The 16,624-nt window shown below is 39.6% G+C and overlaps 1 protein-coding gene across 2 annotated transcripts in view; it reads left to right on the top strand.

The window, feature by feature from the left end:
• The window catches only part of LOC126473135 (tRNA methyltransferase 10 homolog A), a 37,136-nt gene that overhangs the window by 16,583 nt on the left and 3,929 nt on the right, over positions 1–16,624 (top strand). For both annotated transcript variants that reach the window (XM_050099992.1, XM_050099994.1), the window contains 2 exons: positions 3,893–4,036; positions 15,222–15,368. In XM_050099992.1, the coding sequence (XP_049955949.1) occupies positions 3,893–4,036; positions 15,222–15,368 (291 nt within the window). The remainder of the gene's footprint in view (positions 1–3,892; positions 4,037–15,221; positions 15,369–16,624) is intronic.

The following is a 16,624-nucleotide window of genomic DNA, read 5'->3' on the forward strand; positions in this document are numbered from 1 at the left end:
TATTTATTAGGTTTTGTGCAATTTTACTGACTTCATTCTCTGTGGTTGATAGTAATGTCATTGTACTTGGTGCATAAATACATAGAGTTGACACATTGGTTTTTGCGGACTTTTGTTGTAATTTCTTTGTCGTAATTTGCTAAGTGATGTGGGTAATTTATCCCTTTTTCTTGTCAGTATGTTATTACACCTCTCTTTGTTTCCTTTTTAATGAGTTCCCACACTGCATTCCCATTCTACCCTGCATTGTATAATTATGCCATTAGTTGACCTTTTTTTTTGCAGCAGTCAGCACTATCTTTTTGTGACTGTGACATAAATTTAAGAATGATGGCTCATCACGACTCTTTTCATGGAACTAAGGTAGGCCCAGTTAAGGGTTTGGTTGGACTTCTTAATACCTGCTGTTATCCATTTGTTTTTGTGAGACATTAATGCTAATGTGGATGAATACTTTTGAAAATGTCTTTTTGAAGTTCAGTTTAAATAAAGTTCAGAACTTAGAGAATTTCACATTGACATTTGTCTCTCTATACAAGTCATCTCAACTAATGATTGCTAGTTTTCCTGAAAAATTTTGTGTTTTGATTTATAATAAAGTCTTTAGTAGACTTGCAGTTCAAGGAATTTTTCCATACCTGGTTTCACTGTTATTATATGGCAGAAATGGTCTGATAATCCCAGATTTTATTACAGCTACACCACCTTTTTACCTGTCCATGTTTGTGGTCCGATGGTCAATTAATTATGTAAATGTAGCAGTAACCCATGTTGCACTGTGAGCCAACAGGGGCATGTCATAACTTAAAGGCTTTTTATAAGGGTGCTAGTAGTATCATTTATGATATTTGTGTTTAATGTTTGTGTTTCCATACAAAATTATGTTGACTTTTGTAACTAAGGGTTAATCTGGAACTTTGTTAATTTATTGATAAAAGTGTCCACATTATCACTGGGTGACTGAAACACACAGAACGATTAATTTCTTGGCGAGGTCAAGCTCCGCTAATTTGATAGCTGATATTTCAAAGTATTTGTCATCACATTCTGTACCAGTGACATGTCATGATTTAAATTTTGTTCCTTTTCTGCTAGAAATGCATGGTCCTCCATTCTTTGAACTAGTCATATAGGAGAAGAGTCTGCCATTGCATACAAAGGTAATATGTGTTGGACAGCTGTGTCTCAATTTCAAATTGCTGCATTTTATTCTTTTTATTGATTGCTTGTTTTGATGAAGTATTATTGTCTGTGAAATGTCCCATTGTATTTATCGTATAGTTTAGTTCTCTTTATGATATATAGTATGTTTGTGACTTATTGTTTTAAAATGTATCTTGTGAGGGATTATTTCAGGATTTTTGAGACTGCTGGAGATACTCTTGGGCAGGGTAACATAATGTCTGTTTTTTTTTTTTTTTTTTTTTTTTTTTTTTTTTTTTTTTTTCTAAAAAAAGACCTACATCTCCTACTCATTACAACAGGTATTTGACCATGCGTGACCTTAGATCCACCCCTTTGCTTTCATGAATCAGTTATACCAGTCTTTGTTTCACAGTCCTGTTTAGGTGTAGACCACACCTAGTGAAACTCCATCTATTGAGAGCCCCGACTGGTATCAGAGCAACATGCACAAAGTCATAAACCCACATTAATCCACCTCACAGCTCCATTAACGCATGGCCAACCATGACGTTGGAACAGCTCAACAAAGTGTAAATTGGTGCCATGGTCGGGGAAGCTATTTTGTTTAGCTGCACATCTGTGTCACAAGCCTCATCCCTGTCCAAACCGTTTGCCACACAACTCTCTATCACTACAGGGTCCTCTTTTGAAAAATCCATACATAAAGCCCCTAAGTCCTCTATCACTTCACTTAGCCCTGCATTGAATTTGAAAATGTTGGTGACCTGGGATGCTGCCTCTAAGCTTTCCTGCAACTGAGGGCCTGCACTTCAAACAAACACTGCTGTAACCTCTGCATTCGCAAGGGGTGTGCAGTGTTTTCTGCAAGGTTGAATGAACATAAACAAAACTTGTTTTGCTGTAAATCCTCTGCAGTTCAGCAGTGTAGCTCTACATACCTATTTTATGGTTTGTCACTTACATTTTTTTATTTGTTACCTGCCGTCTCTCCCCTGAAGATTTATCAAAGGTACAGTAATTTGTTTCCTGTATGTTACCCTTGAGTGACTCATATTAGTTACGGTCTTTATGTAGGATGGTTTTCACAGTCCAGTGTTGCACCCCGTTCAAGTGTATTGTGGACAGGAAGGAAACCAGTGCCGCACACCTACACTCCCAGTTACAGACATTTTAATCAAACTGTACCTGTAATTGCTTACTTCTGTGGCTGTTGTCACAGTCAATAAAATTCTTCTGACTACACTGTCAATATGTAAAATTCTCCAATATTTCGGCCATTGTTGCAAATGACATTCCTCAGAGTATTTTTGCCAACTACTGAATGAGAATCCACGAATATATAAGATGTAAAACTTTTCTCACTCCGCAGTTAACAAAAACATGTTGAGGAAGGCTATTTACAACAATGGTCAAAATGTTGGAGAATTTTACGTATTGACAGTGCACTCACATATCACAAAAAATTTTATTGACAGAAAATGAACCTGATGTGGTTCAGAGAAATGTAATATTTAATTATACAGGGTGTGATTCAAAAGTTTCAGGACTTAATTCAGAACTAGAAATTTGTTGGATGTTTAAGCACTGTGGACTAAAATTCTTCAAAATATGATCCTTCAGCATCAACATAGCACTGCCAGTGCATCTTCCCCTGTTCGTAGCCCTTCTGGAAGGCCTCTTGCGTCATGCTGTCAAGGGCTGTCATCGAAGCCTGTTGGATGGCATCGATGGAGCCGAATCACTTCCCTTTTAGGCCTGTCTTGATTCGGGGGAGAGGAAAAAGTCACTTGGAGCCAAGATGGGGCTGTAGGGTGGCTGCGGCAGTGTTGTCACGTTGAACTTGACCAAAACTTCGGCGGCAGCGCGCAACATGTGAGCGGGCGCATTGTTATAGTGGAGAATCCAATCGCCCTTGATCGCCGGGCAGATGCGGTGAACTCGATCCCTCAAGCAGCAGAGCACTCCAGTGTAAAAGTCACCTGTGACAGTCCATCCACGAGCAACAAACTCCTTGTGAATCACTCCTTTACCAAAAAAAGAAAACAATCAGCAGTCTTTGTCTTCAACATTCCCACAGCCATCTTTGAAACGTTTGTGCCATGTGAAAACCATTGCACGGGACAGGGCTTCTTTCCTAAAGGCCTCTTGAATCATACCGAGAGCCTCCGTGGTGGTTTCGTTCAGTCGCATGCAAAACCTAATCGCATAACGCTGCTCCAAGTGCTGCTACATTTTCACCTCTCCCAATTTTCGACCGAGGTCAGTGACATGCACTCACGCTTCAACCAATGCGGACTCTCCAGGTCTCTGGAGGCAACTGCCACAGCATCAGTTCGTTCCCTGAGACCCCCCACCACTTCCTCCACCCGACAGAACCGGTCCGCTTGCGCTCCCCTATCTGAAACACCTTGTACTGCCTGCTTTTGGATCTAGGTGATTTATGATTAAAATCCATAGATAGCTCAGGTAAATTTTGCAGCTACTTTTTTAAGTCTCTGTTATAAGTCTGTCACAGTATTTTAAATGGATGGAAGAGAGAAGCAACACAGATTTAGTTGGTATTACTTGTTGCGCATGGAATGGTAAAGACTGTGTTATTTCAAATGAATATGTCCTGTATTTGTGTTGGGTTTATACAGATCATTGTTGCTAAGGTTTAAATACAATTTTCATTCGTGTGACTACAGCAAACATAACTAACATTTCAGTGATTAAAACAAATCAGTTGTTTATGTTTATTTTACAGGATATGAGCAAATGTGTTAAACAAATGCTGCATTGCTACAGTTTAAACAGGAGAGCAGAAAATCCTATGCAACTGTACTTCACAAATTTTAATGGAAAAGTGGCGCAGGAAATGGAAAAACACGATGGCTATAGAAACTGGGATGTATGTATTACCTTTTAACAACAAAGTTAAAGTAGAAAGTGAAAAAGCAAAGTGTATATCACATGACTACTTAAAATTAAATTTGTGGTTTTGAGCTCTCTTGGACCTGGAGGAAAAAGGAGAAAAAAGATGCATTATTGTAGTAAATGATAAAGTAAATTACCTGCTATTTGTGGCAAATTGAATCTGTTACTAACCCTAATCCTTGTAGCTGGTAGAGTCTGCTGGAGGAAATCACAGAGCCAAATATATTTTCAGTCCATTTCCTCATATGAAACGTGAGGTTCCTAGTGCTACAATGATGTTCGATAGGTAATTGTGCAGCATACTGTCCCTATCTTTGGTTATGTAATTGCTAGAACACTGTATGTAATACTTGCCATCAGGCCATGGCGCACAACATTTTGAATATTCTGCCAATGACAACTGTGCGGGCCGGCCATCAGAGGCCGCCTGCAGTGGGCCACATGACTTGTACACGTGGCATGCCATCTGCCGCACTGTCTACTGGAGCCCTCCTCTTTATAAGTGCAATGCAGCAGGCAGTTGCTCTCACATTGTGTTCATACTTATTGTTAGCAACTGCTTGTATCAGTACCTGGATTGTTTGTGTGTGTGTGTGTGTGTGTGTGTGTGTGTGTGTGTGTGTTCTCAGCTGTTGTACGCTTGTGGAAGAAGAATAAATTTTGGTTCACTGTGGCCATGTTGTTGTTTGTGTCATACAGTACAGTACAGTAATACTTCTACTGAAACATCCAGGTTGACCTTATTGGCTTTTCAAGTTTCGTCGTTGTATTTGCTATCACTTTCATTGTTAGGCATATAGTGCTTGATGTGGGCTTGATTGTGACTGCATTGTTCCTTTAAATAAATAAAAATGTAACTCTGTTGTTAATGATGAATTATGCTCATAACCCAGATCTTGAGCACTTCTGAATGACACAGTTTGGGAGTTTATTTTTCTTTCAGTGCATTTCTTCATCATTGACTGTGTTTGGTCATGTTATTCCATATATATATATATATATAAAAACAAAGATGAGGTGACTTACCGAACAAAAGGTCTTTAAATATGTCTGCTTGTGTCTGTATGTGTGGATGGATATGTGTGTGTGTGCGAGTGTATACCTGTCCTTTTTTCCCCCTAAGGTAAGTCTTTCCGCTCCCGGGATTGGAATGACTCCTTACCCTCTCCCTTAAAACCCACTTCCTTTCGTCTTCCCCTCTCCTTCCCTCTTTCCTGATGAGGCAACAGTCTGTTGCAAAAGCTTGAATTTTGTGTGTATGTTTGTGTTTGTTTGTGTGTCTATCGACCTGCCAGCGCTTTTGTTCGGTAAGTCACCTCATCTTTGTTTTTATATATAATTTTTCCCACGTGGAATGTTTCCATGCGCAGTCTTAACTGTCTGAAGAGCACTCAAATAACAACTGCCAGTGTGTTCTGCTCTGTGAATATGAGATGTAGGTCACCTTTAGACCATATTAAATTCCAGTTGCTTGTGTCAAAATGTGAGGAAACATTTGCTCGCAAGTGGCTAAGTAATTAAAAGGTCTTCATGGAGCTGAAGAATGACTGTGGTTTAAAGTGATACAAAAGAGATTTTCCCCAACGAAAGGTTAAAGAATCAATGTTATCACAACTGAAGTGCTACTGTCAGGATTTACAGAGGCACCAAACATTAATGGGATACCAGAGACGCATATATAAGGCTAACCCCATAGCTGGTGTGGTCAGATCAACTATGAGGGTTGGAACTTAAATAGTGGCAACTATTTATTCATGACCGGTACAAAAGAGTTATTTGTTTGCACCTGTTACTGTCCTTCAAAGTAGTCACCATCGTTGTGTAGAACCCGTTACCAGTGATGTGGAAGGTGTAGTATACTGTTAGCAGAGCCTGTTCTGTTGATGGTGCGAATGGCGCGGTCTACCACCTGTAGAATCTCTGTAACAGTTCTGAAGCGAATGCCATTAAATGGTTCCTTCATCTTCGGAATCAAATCAAAGTCGCAAGGACTTAAGTCCGGGGTGTATGGTGGATGATACAGTACTTCCCATCGACCGATCAGAGCAGCTGCGGCTTGTGCTGTATGAACCCGTGCATTGTCGTGCAATATGATGGGTGGGTTGCTCAGAAAGTACAGCCACTTCTTTCGCAAAGCAGGTGATGCTCCAAAAACGAACAGTAGTACTGTGCATTGACAGTGTGCTGTGGAGGAACGTAATGCATTAGGATAACACCATCACAGCCGTACACGAGAATCACCATAACTTTCATCATACTGGGGCTCTGACGCACTTTCGACTTTCGCGGCGACCCATAATGATGCCGTTTGTTGGATTGGAGTTTCAGTTTTGGCTCGTACAATGTGCCACATGTCTCATCCAATGTTACGATACGGTGTAAGAAAGCTTCTCCTTTGCGCTCATAGCCCTCCAACTGCATCTGAGCAGTGTCGCAATGCATCCATTTCTCCATTTCCGTCAAGTCATGTGGAACCCATCGTGGGCATGCCCAGGGGTCCCTTCAGGATGTGAAGCACAGTTGTATGCGTTGATCCGGTTTCGTGGGCAAGCCCATGAGTCGTGTGGTGTCAGTCACTGTCCACTATCACGGCAACAGCATGCTAGGACAAGCAGCCTGATGCATGTCTGCCACAGTTTTCCGACCTTCGTTGAAGGCTTTTACCCAATGTGCCACTGTTCTGTATGGCAATGCCGATTCTCCGCATGCCTCATGAAGACCTTGATTACTCTGTTGTGCTGTACAACCTCTGGCACGTTGAATCTTGATCCAACTCTGTTGTTTCTGTTTCAAAAACATAGTGACACCGTTACGTTAGATTGCTCGCTCACAAGTGACTGCTTTTCCCTCAATTGTGCGCACGTCAGTGATGTGGGACGGGCGACTCCATTTGCTCTGAGGTAAGGTAGGTAAGTCAACAATGTGTGCTATCAGCGACAATAGTAGATTCCATTGCATAGTGTCTCCACAGCAGTGTTGCCACTATTTAAGTTCCAAACTACGTACTTACAGTCTGAGGAGACAGGCATCAAAATTACATTGCGTATTTGGTTACACCTAAAGTCACATACTCAACATTTAGTGCACTTTGTTCATTGTATATAGGGACAACGTATTTTATATTCAGGTCTGAGATTCAGCTTTATGTTACATTCTTACTAACCAGAGTACTAATAAGAGACTAAGAGTGTCTCAAGGACATTTCCCATTAAATAAATGTGATATAGCTTAGTTAAATCTGTTGTTGACGTATTTTAATATGTATTAGGATAATGGATTTTTTTGCATCAGTAGTAGCTGATACACTTGTGGAGAGCTTGGAGCAAACAGTATTAAGTTGCTCCATTAAATTTCGGGAATGCAGCCGCATAAATTCTGCTTCTTCTTCTAATATTTCGGCTGTATATCTTTCAGCCATCTTCAGAGAGAGCCGTACGACTGACGCTCCAGCGCTCGCTCCATCCTTTTAAACTCGCGGACCGCGCCACTGCGCATGCGGCCACAGATGAACAAGGCGCCAGTGATGTTGATCGGCGGCAAAGACGTAACATATGCATGAGTTACGTCTGTGGCTGCGCATTCGATCCATGCTGGGAGATCGATGTATTACTGGGAGCTGAACTGTAGCGACGTCTTTGTAAGTTCAATATTGAAAGTGCCGGATTCCATGATCAATCTAATGTGAAACCGCTGTCTCTATTAATTAAATTCTTCGCCAAGCGGATTTCAATGGCCTCTTTTACTATGGAGTCCCAGAAAGATGAAACAGAAGTCAGAATTTCGACATTTTCATATACCATAGAGTGACCTGAACCAATACAATGCTCTGCCACGGCCGATTTACTGGGTTGTAAGAGCCGAGTGTACCTGCGATGTTCCGTACACCTCTCTTGGACTGTACGATTCGTTTGTCCGATATATGAAAGGCCACATTCACATGGTATTTTGTAAACTCCAGGTTTGCGGAGTAGTAAGTCATCTTTAACGGAACCCAGGAGTGCAGCCGTCTTCGCCGGTGGACGAAAAATCACTTTTACTTTATGTTTAGTGAGGATCCGTCCTATTTTGGATGAAAGGCTTCCCACATACGGCAGGACAGCCATGGATTTAAATGTTTCCTCGTCATCTTCTGCATTCCTTACGGACACCTTAGGTTTTATTTGTAGTGCCTTACGTATCTGTTGTGGAGAATACCCATTGTCCTCAAAAACTCTCTTCAAATGTAAAAGTTCGTCTTTTAAACTACTTTCATCAGATATGACGTGTGCTCGGTGTACCAAAGTTCTTAGAACACTACTCGTCTGCGAAGGATGGTGACAGCTATTTGCATGTAAATATAAGTCCGTATGGGTCGGTTTCCGATATACTGCATGACCCAGAGTGCCATCTTCTTTACGCCGAACCAAGACATCCAAAAATGGAAGACATCCCTCGTTTTCCACTTCCATTGTAAACTGAATTTGTCCATGGATGGAATTCAGATGGTTTAAGAAGTCCTGCAATTTGTCCTCGCCATGGGGCCACACTACAAACGTGTCGTCAACGTACCTCCAAAAAACTGTAGGCTTCAAACTAGCAGACTCCAGGGCCTTCTCCTCGAAATCCTCCATAAATAAATTGGCCACCAAGGGTGACAAAGGACTACCCATGGCAACACCGTCAGTCTGTTCAAAAAAGTCGTTATTAAATAAAAAGTATGTGGAGGTCATCACATGGTGAAACAAAGCTAAAATCTCCTTATCAAAACTTTTTCCAATGAGATCTAAAGATTCAGAGAGAGGTACCTTAGTAAATAGCGACACTACATCAAAGCTGACTAATAGATCAGAGGTGTTCAGTTTCAAAGATTTTAATTTGCCAATGAAATCTGCAGAGTTCCTTATATGATGATCACATTTTCCCACAAGCGGCCTCAATAGTGACGCCAGGTGCTTGGCACAATCATAGTTGGGAGAACCAATATTGCTCACGATAGGACGTAGAGGAACGTCTTTCTTACGGATCTTTGGGAGACCATAAAGCCTTGGAGGCACTGCACCACTTGGTTTCAGTCTTCGTATGACTTCCGATGGAAATGGGGAGGCATTCAAAAGCGACGCCGTCTTCCTTACCACCTTGTTGGTGGGGTCCTTACTGATCTTCCGGTACATACTATCATTCAGTAAGCTGTATATCTTATCATGGTAGTCGTCACGGGACATTAAAACAGTGGCATTACCTTTATCAGCAGGGAGAACCACCGTTTCGGTATCTTGGCGGAGCATACGGAATCGTACAGTCCAAGAGAGGTGTACGGAACATCGCAGGTACACTCGGCTCTTACAACCCAGTAAATCGGCCGTGGCAGAGCATTGTATTGATTCAGGTCACTCTATGGTATATGAAAATGTCGAAATTCTGACTTCTGTTTCATCTTTCTGGGACTCCGTAGTAAAAGAGGCCATTGAAATCCGCTTGGCGAAGAATTTAATTAATAGAGACAGCGGTTTCACATTAGATAGATCATGGAATCCGGCACTTTCAATATTGAACTTACAAAGACGTCGCTACAGTTCAGCTCCCAGTAATACATCGATCTCCCAGCATGGATCGAATGCGCAGCCACAGACGTAACTCATGCATATGTTACGTCTTTGCCGCCGATCAACATCACTGGCACCTTGTTCATCTGTGGCCGCATGCGCAGTGGCGCGGTCCGCGAGTTTAAAAGGATGGAGCGAGCGCTGGAGCGTCAGTCGTACGGCTCTCTCTGAAGATGGCTGAAAGATATACAGCCGAAATATTAGAAGAAGAAGCAGAATTTATGCGGCTGCATTCCCGAAATTTAATGGAGCAGTCTTTGCGCCGCGAAAACCTGAAGATTCACATCAGTATTAAGTTCTTTGCCACCATGTCTGTGCTATTGGAAGATTCATTGATGGTATGTTCACTAACTTGATGGAACACATCTGCAGAGGCTTCACCAACCTATCATCAGCCTGCTTAAAAATGTACAGTTCATGCTTGAAACAGAGAGGAAAAGTGTAATTATATTTTTGGGCCTTTAAAGATTTGATAACAACATTTTTGTTGGCTGGGTGAATATTCTTACCCATTTAATTGACACCACGATGAAAATATGAAGAGATCAGAATGATTCAAGCCTAAGCCTTACTGTTTTACTTCCTCAGCATTTTCTGAAATTTGTTATTAAACAATGATAGGTCTTTTCTGTCCTTAGTCCATTTACTCAACACATACTTCTCCAGAGCACCATTTTCAATCAGTTTAAACTTTGCCCATATTCCCCCCTTAGTTCCAGTATGATGGATGTAGAGGAATTGTGGGCAAAGTTTAAACTGACTGTAAATGACACTCTGGAGAGGTATGTGTCGAGGAAGTAATGATGGAAACGAGTTATAATCTTGGACATCAGTAACATAGTTCAGTTGAGTTTCATAGCATTAGAATTTGTTATGTTGCAGCCTATTTAGGAAAAAAGTAAAACAGGCAGAAAAGCTGTTGAATAACATGTTTTAATTAGTAGTTCAGGATGTCAACTGAAAGCTATAAAAGCTAAATATAGTGTTTAGAGGAGTAATTTAACAACTTATTAATAATTGTGTTGATAAAATTAAAGTGAATTAATCAGAAGCTTATTCTAGTGAAGTATTTCAGTTGTGTGGGGTTTGTACATACAACTGTACTGTATTGGGAGTAAAACTGGTCAATACCAGTAAGCCAGGGAAATTGAAATAAAAAAGGAAGTTACAGAAATTACTTGATAAATTAGTGGTTGGAGAAGATATATTTTGAATAGATGATGAAATGAATCATTAAAAAAACCCTCTGTATTTTTGGAAGCAGATTATAGCTTAAATTGAAAGATATACAGTACTCACTAATGTGGTTATAAAAATGTCTAGAGTATAATGTATGAAGTGCATAGTTTATTAGAGGAAGCAAGTATGCTGAAGTGAATAAATAGTAACAAGACAGGAGGTTTAAAATAGTGCTACCTCTCACCTATCGGTACACACGTGACAGCATGCACTATCTGATATGTTCCTAATTGGTGCGCATAAAAACGGGATTCTTCTGGGGTTCATACTTCAGGTTCAGTTGGTGATGGAAAGGTAAGATCAAGTGTTTTGTATAGCTCTAGGGTCTGGGAACATTTATATACCCAACAGAAGGTTTTTCTTAATATCAGTATTACATTACAGGGTCAAAGTTTGAATATTACACACTTCCTCCTGCTTAGGCAAAGGGAGCAAAAAAAAACTTTTTTTTTTCTTTTGATACAAAAAATGAGCCACAGAGCCCATGATGTCTATGACAGTAAATACCTGAAAATTTTGTGATACATCCCAATCGCGAACAATCTGGTAAATTTTCTTGGTATTCTTAGCCATTTTCGAGATACGGAGGTTCAAAGTTTCCCTGCTTGTACATGTAAAATACGCATGTTAAATCCAGTGTGAGGCAAAAACATAGTTCATATAGTGACCTAGCATGGAGAAATATGCTGTAAAGTGGCTCCGTTATCATAAGAAGGGTTCAGGAAATCCCATGTTGTAGTACTGAAGCACATGTAAAATTTTTGTGCGTGTAAAATCTGGTCTGAGGTGCAAAATTATACAGTTTTTTACTATTTCAGTTTCACATAAGTAAACTATCAAAATTTTATTGACCAATAATTGTTTTTTCATACGAATGAGATGCCCTGCTTGTGGCACGGAAAGAATGGAATCAGCGGAAAAGTATTCCTGTCGAAAGCAAAACAGACGAATATGCTCCTGTTTAAAAGACCCTGACTGAAAAGTGGGGTACCAGCTGCATCATTTTACCTTACTCTGCACTTTTTAAAATTGTCCCAAATATTTTGGGATGTGGACATATTCATGCATTTTTATGCTGAGAAAGGAGGAGACAGTGGCAGTGGGAAAGAGACAGAAAAGTAATAAACATTGGAAGAGAGTTGACAGTGGTTGTGGTATAGAAAGAGCGAAGGAGACAATGGCAGTATGAGAGAAAGAGAAGAAGACAGTGGCAGTGGAAGATAGTAGTTGACAGTGACAGAACAATGCTATGAAGGAGACAGTGTCAGTGAACATGAGTGATGTGGGAGTGAGTGAATGCTTGTCATTTTATAAGCTTACTCCTTACTGTGTGACAACAATTTTAGTTATTTTCTCCACATTCTTTTATTTTAATATGTGTAAGGATGCTGATAACCACGATGCTAAGCATCTGTCAGCTAAAACACACACACACACACGCACACACACACACACACACACACACACACACTGCCAGAGAGAGAAGAATAAAGAGAAGAAAAAAATTGGAAGTGAATGAGAGCCAATGGTAATCAGAGACAGAGTCTACGACAGTGGCAACAAGGAAGAGAGAGATAAGTGACAATGAGGAGAGACAGCAGCAGTGGGAAAAAATGAATGAGGAAGTTCAGTCAGACAGAGAAAGAGGGAGACAGTGACAATGAGAGGAAACTGTAGTAATGGAACGGAATGAAAGAGACTGTGGCAGTAAGACAGGAGACAGTGACAGTTAGAGTGACAATGAGTTGGGCTGAATGAGTGAGTGAGAATGGGCAAGTGGGAGGCGGGTCTACTGTCGGTAGACAGTAGACAATAGATACCATTGAAAAATGAAAATCCTATTCTCAGCTTTTAAAATTGTTAGTTTTTCCCTCTTAGAGGAAAGAGAGATTTCTGGGAAAGGGGCGGGGGGGGGGGGGGGGGGGGGGGGGAGATGGAGGTCAGGGCAGTTTACTGAGACCCTTGATTGAGAGGAGAATTCACAACAGATGAGTCCCTCTAAACCAATGACTGCCTAACCATTGATTGTGAGCTACTAGCAGCTCCAAGGACATTTTCAGTAGCCTGTGGTAATGCCCAGGTTGGATAACATGAATTGCTTCACTGAGCTCAGACCATGCTCAGGACAGCAGGTGCTTATTGCTCCCCCACTACTGCCATTGTCAGTGAAGAGTACTACATTGTCGGCCTCATAGTTGATTGTATATGTGTGAGGTCTTGCACCTTATGTTTTTCGTGTGTGTATCAGACAGTTGCTAATGTGGATAGCTTGATTTGGCATAGATATTAAGCTAGATTTGTTCTAAAGATGGTATGTTCAAGGAAAAAACCATAAACCTTTTAACTTTCATTTGGAATGGGAAACTTTATTTTTTTTACCAAGTGAAGGACAAATGTGTGTGTTTACTATGCTATGCAAGTGTATCAGTTGGGAAGAAAGGGAACATCAAATGTCACTTCAAAACCATTCACTCAAGGACTGAAAAGGGTTTTCTGCTGGATTGTGCTCCAAGGAAAGAAAATGCAAGGCATCTAAAATGCAAACTTTATGCTAAACAATCAACTTCTGTAAAACCATTAGACAAGAATAAAAAAGCAACTGAGGCATCATTCTGAATTTCAAAAATTATTTCACTCTGTGTAATACACCAGCAGTCGCTGTGTGGAAAGTGTTTAAGAATGAACAGTGTAATGAAAACAATCATAAAAGCTGTGAACAAAGTTAGAGCTCAGGCAATTCAGAGATGTTTCATCATCGGACTGACTGATGAACTAGATTTCCACTGTTGTGATCAACTGCTTCATGTGAAAGTTTGTTGGCATAGTGGAGGTAGAATTTTACAGCACTTAAAGAGTTGCTTTTTGCCTTAGGTAAATTTTTGAAAGACTGAGACCAATTCTTCTGTGAACTAGAAAATCTGGTTTCAATTATTTATTACTCATTTCATAACAAAGCATTTCAATTCTATCAAATTTGAAGCTTGTAATGTGTAAGAATTGTGATTTATTATTTGATTGTTTTATACCTTTTTTCACTGCACAACAGCTTAGCTTGTAATTATTAGTGTATTTTATTCCCATACAGTACTAAAATTTATATCTATTAGCATCTATAAGTACTTCTCTTGTGTATAATTATGACTTGTTCCATACCCATGCATTTCTCTTGCATACTGGATCAATGGAATATAAATAAATAAATAAAAAAATAAAAAGATTTTGGTTTTCTCACAGACATCACGGAAAAGTTTATATCCTTAACTTCCAGCTTCGAGCTAAGGATAAAGATATTAGCAGAAAAGTTTCAGATGTCGCTTCATTCTCAAAAAAGCTGGAACTTTGGGAAAAAATCTTATCCAAAGTGAATACAAACACTTTACCTGTTTGAAACAAATGTTTGACAAGCAAGGTTCTTCAATGCCTCCATCCTGCAGCAAACTATGAAAAGTCAATTCAACAAACACTTCTAAGATTTCAAAAGCATTTCGATTGTAGCACAGTCTGTCAAATTGTAGAAGAGTTCTTTACTTGGGTCATGGAGCATTTTGATTTTCAAGGAGACATTGCTGCGGTTGAGTTGGGACTGATTGATTTTCAAAATGATTTATCTTTAAAATTACTTTATGCAAGCTCTGAAAATATTTGGCCTCTTGTTTTTAAAGAAAAATACCCAATATGCAAGCTCTGAAAATATTTGGCCTCTTGTTTTTAAAGAAAAATACCCAATTTTGATCCAGCTTGGTCTCAAAGTGAAGGAAATTTTCATGTTTACATATCTGTCTGAAGTTTCTTTTTCCATTATGAAAGTTATAAAAAACAGCTATGGAAACAGGCTGACTGATGAACACTTGGAGAACTGTATTCAAATGGCAGTCACTATTTACTCTCCAAACATAAAAAAACTTCTCATTACATTTAATAAGCTTGATGATAAAAAGACATTCTTTTTCTTGTAGTTTAGTTAAAATTAATTTCATGTTTTCTGGAAATGAAACATTATAGGCAATTGTCAGATTTTCCCAAACAAGTTATTATTTCTGTCCTAGTTTCATTTGGTGGCTCACAGTAAGACTTCAGACCGGTGCAGCAACTCACAAGCTACATAAGTCTGGTGACTACTGCCATATAAACTACAGGTCTAAGTAAACTGCCTTTCTTTCCCAGCAATCCTAAACCTATCCCTCTTTCCTCCCTGAGGAAGCAGTTAACAGTGTGGAGTAGTTTGTTACTCATTACGTGTATTATTATGTATTAATAGATTTGTATGTGATCATTATTATCATAGGTTTGTTGTGTAGCTGTTGATAATATCATGACTAAATTGATATCTCTGAACAGATCTATTTTCACAGTGACAGTTACACTGAAATCTTTAATAAGAGTGAACTAGTATACCTTACAAGTGAATCTGATAACATAATTACTGAATTGGAGGATGATAAAGTGTACATAATTGGTGGATTGGTGGACCACAATGCTCACAAGGTATTTAAGTTTCTATTTTACTAATAAAAAATACAATAACTTTTAGAATTTTATAAGAAATATGTAGATTGTCATTTTCTTCTAGAGATGCACTTTTTCTTTCTTTTTGACATAGGTTGTTGGCTACTGAAAATTAATAACTTTCGAAAATGTGTTTTTGGCTTTATTTAATATTCTATTTGAACATTATGTTTGAAATAATGTTTTGATAATATTGTTTTCATTACAAACAGAATTCAGTACTTAAATCATTTTATTCATATCACACTTTTGACAATATTCATGATGATTTTCTTATAATTTTTGATAAATGTACTCATGTATTTTTTTTTTTTTTTTTTTTTTTTTTTTTTACATTTCCTCCTAAATCACTGGATAGATTTCAACCTATTTCATCTAGGTTACATTGCATGACTGGCATATTGTGCAGGTAGTATTGGAATGGCACGGCTGAGTAGAGAGAGGGGAAAGAGGAATTGAAAGTCAGATAGGGGAGTAGGAGATGAACAGAGAAAGAGAGAGTAGGAAGATATGGACTGAGAGGGTGAGGAGGGTATGGACAGAAAGAGGGGAAGGAGAAGATGGACGGAGAGACGAGACGGGAGGGGAGGGGAGGGGAGGGGAGAAAGTGATGGACAGAGGTAGGCAGAGGGGGAGAAAGTGATGGACAGAGAGAGGAAGGGGGAGGAGATGCTCAGGGGGAGGGAAAGAGGAAGTGAATAGAGGAAGGGAGGGGGTAGTGTAGGAGGCAGATGGGAGATGGAGAGGGGTAGTGGGCAGCTGGAAAAGGAAGAGGGGCATAGGAGATGGACAGAGATGCGGGGAGGAGACAATATGTCCAATATGTATGAGATACACATACTGGATTGATTTCAAGCATACTTGGTTCATGTATTATTTACTACCTGCAAAGAAATAGCGTGTGAGTAAGAATACCTACCTTCCATGGAGTAAGGGTGGGTATGAAAATGGGATAGCGTACAAGTATGAATCAGGAATGTGGAACAACTTCAGCCAAATTTTGTACATAGATGATTCACTATATGCATAAAAATACTTTGTAAGTAATGACTCCTACTTAGCATATGTAGATGGATGAGGAGATATGACATGAAAAAATATTTGACAATGACCAACATTAGTGTGGAATCCATGGCTTTTGGGTTTGATGGAGGCTCTTTGGTGACAGTGTTGACGATATTTCACTCCTCACTCCTTGGTGTGTGTGTGTGTGTGTGTGTGTGTGTGTGTGTGTG

Source organism: Schistocerca serialis, chromosome 4, assembly GCF_023864345.2.
Source record: "Schistocerca serialis cubense isolate TAMUIC-IGC-003099 chromosome 4, iqSchSeri2.2, whole genome shotgun sequence".
NCBI lineage: Eukaryota > Metazoa > Arthropoda > Insecta > Orthoptera > Acrididae > Schistocerca > Schistocerca serialis.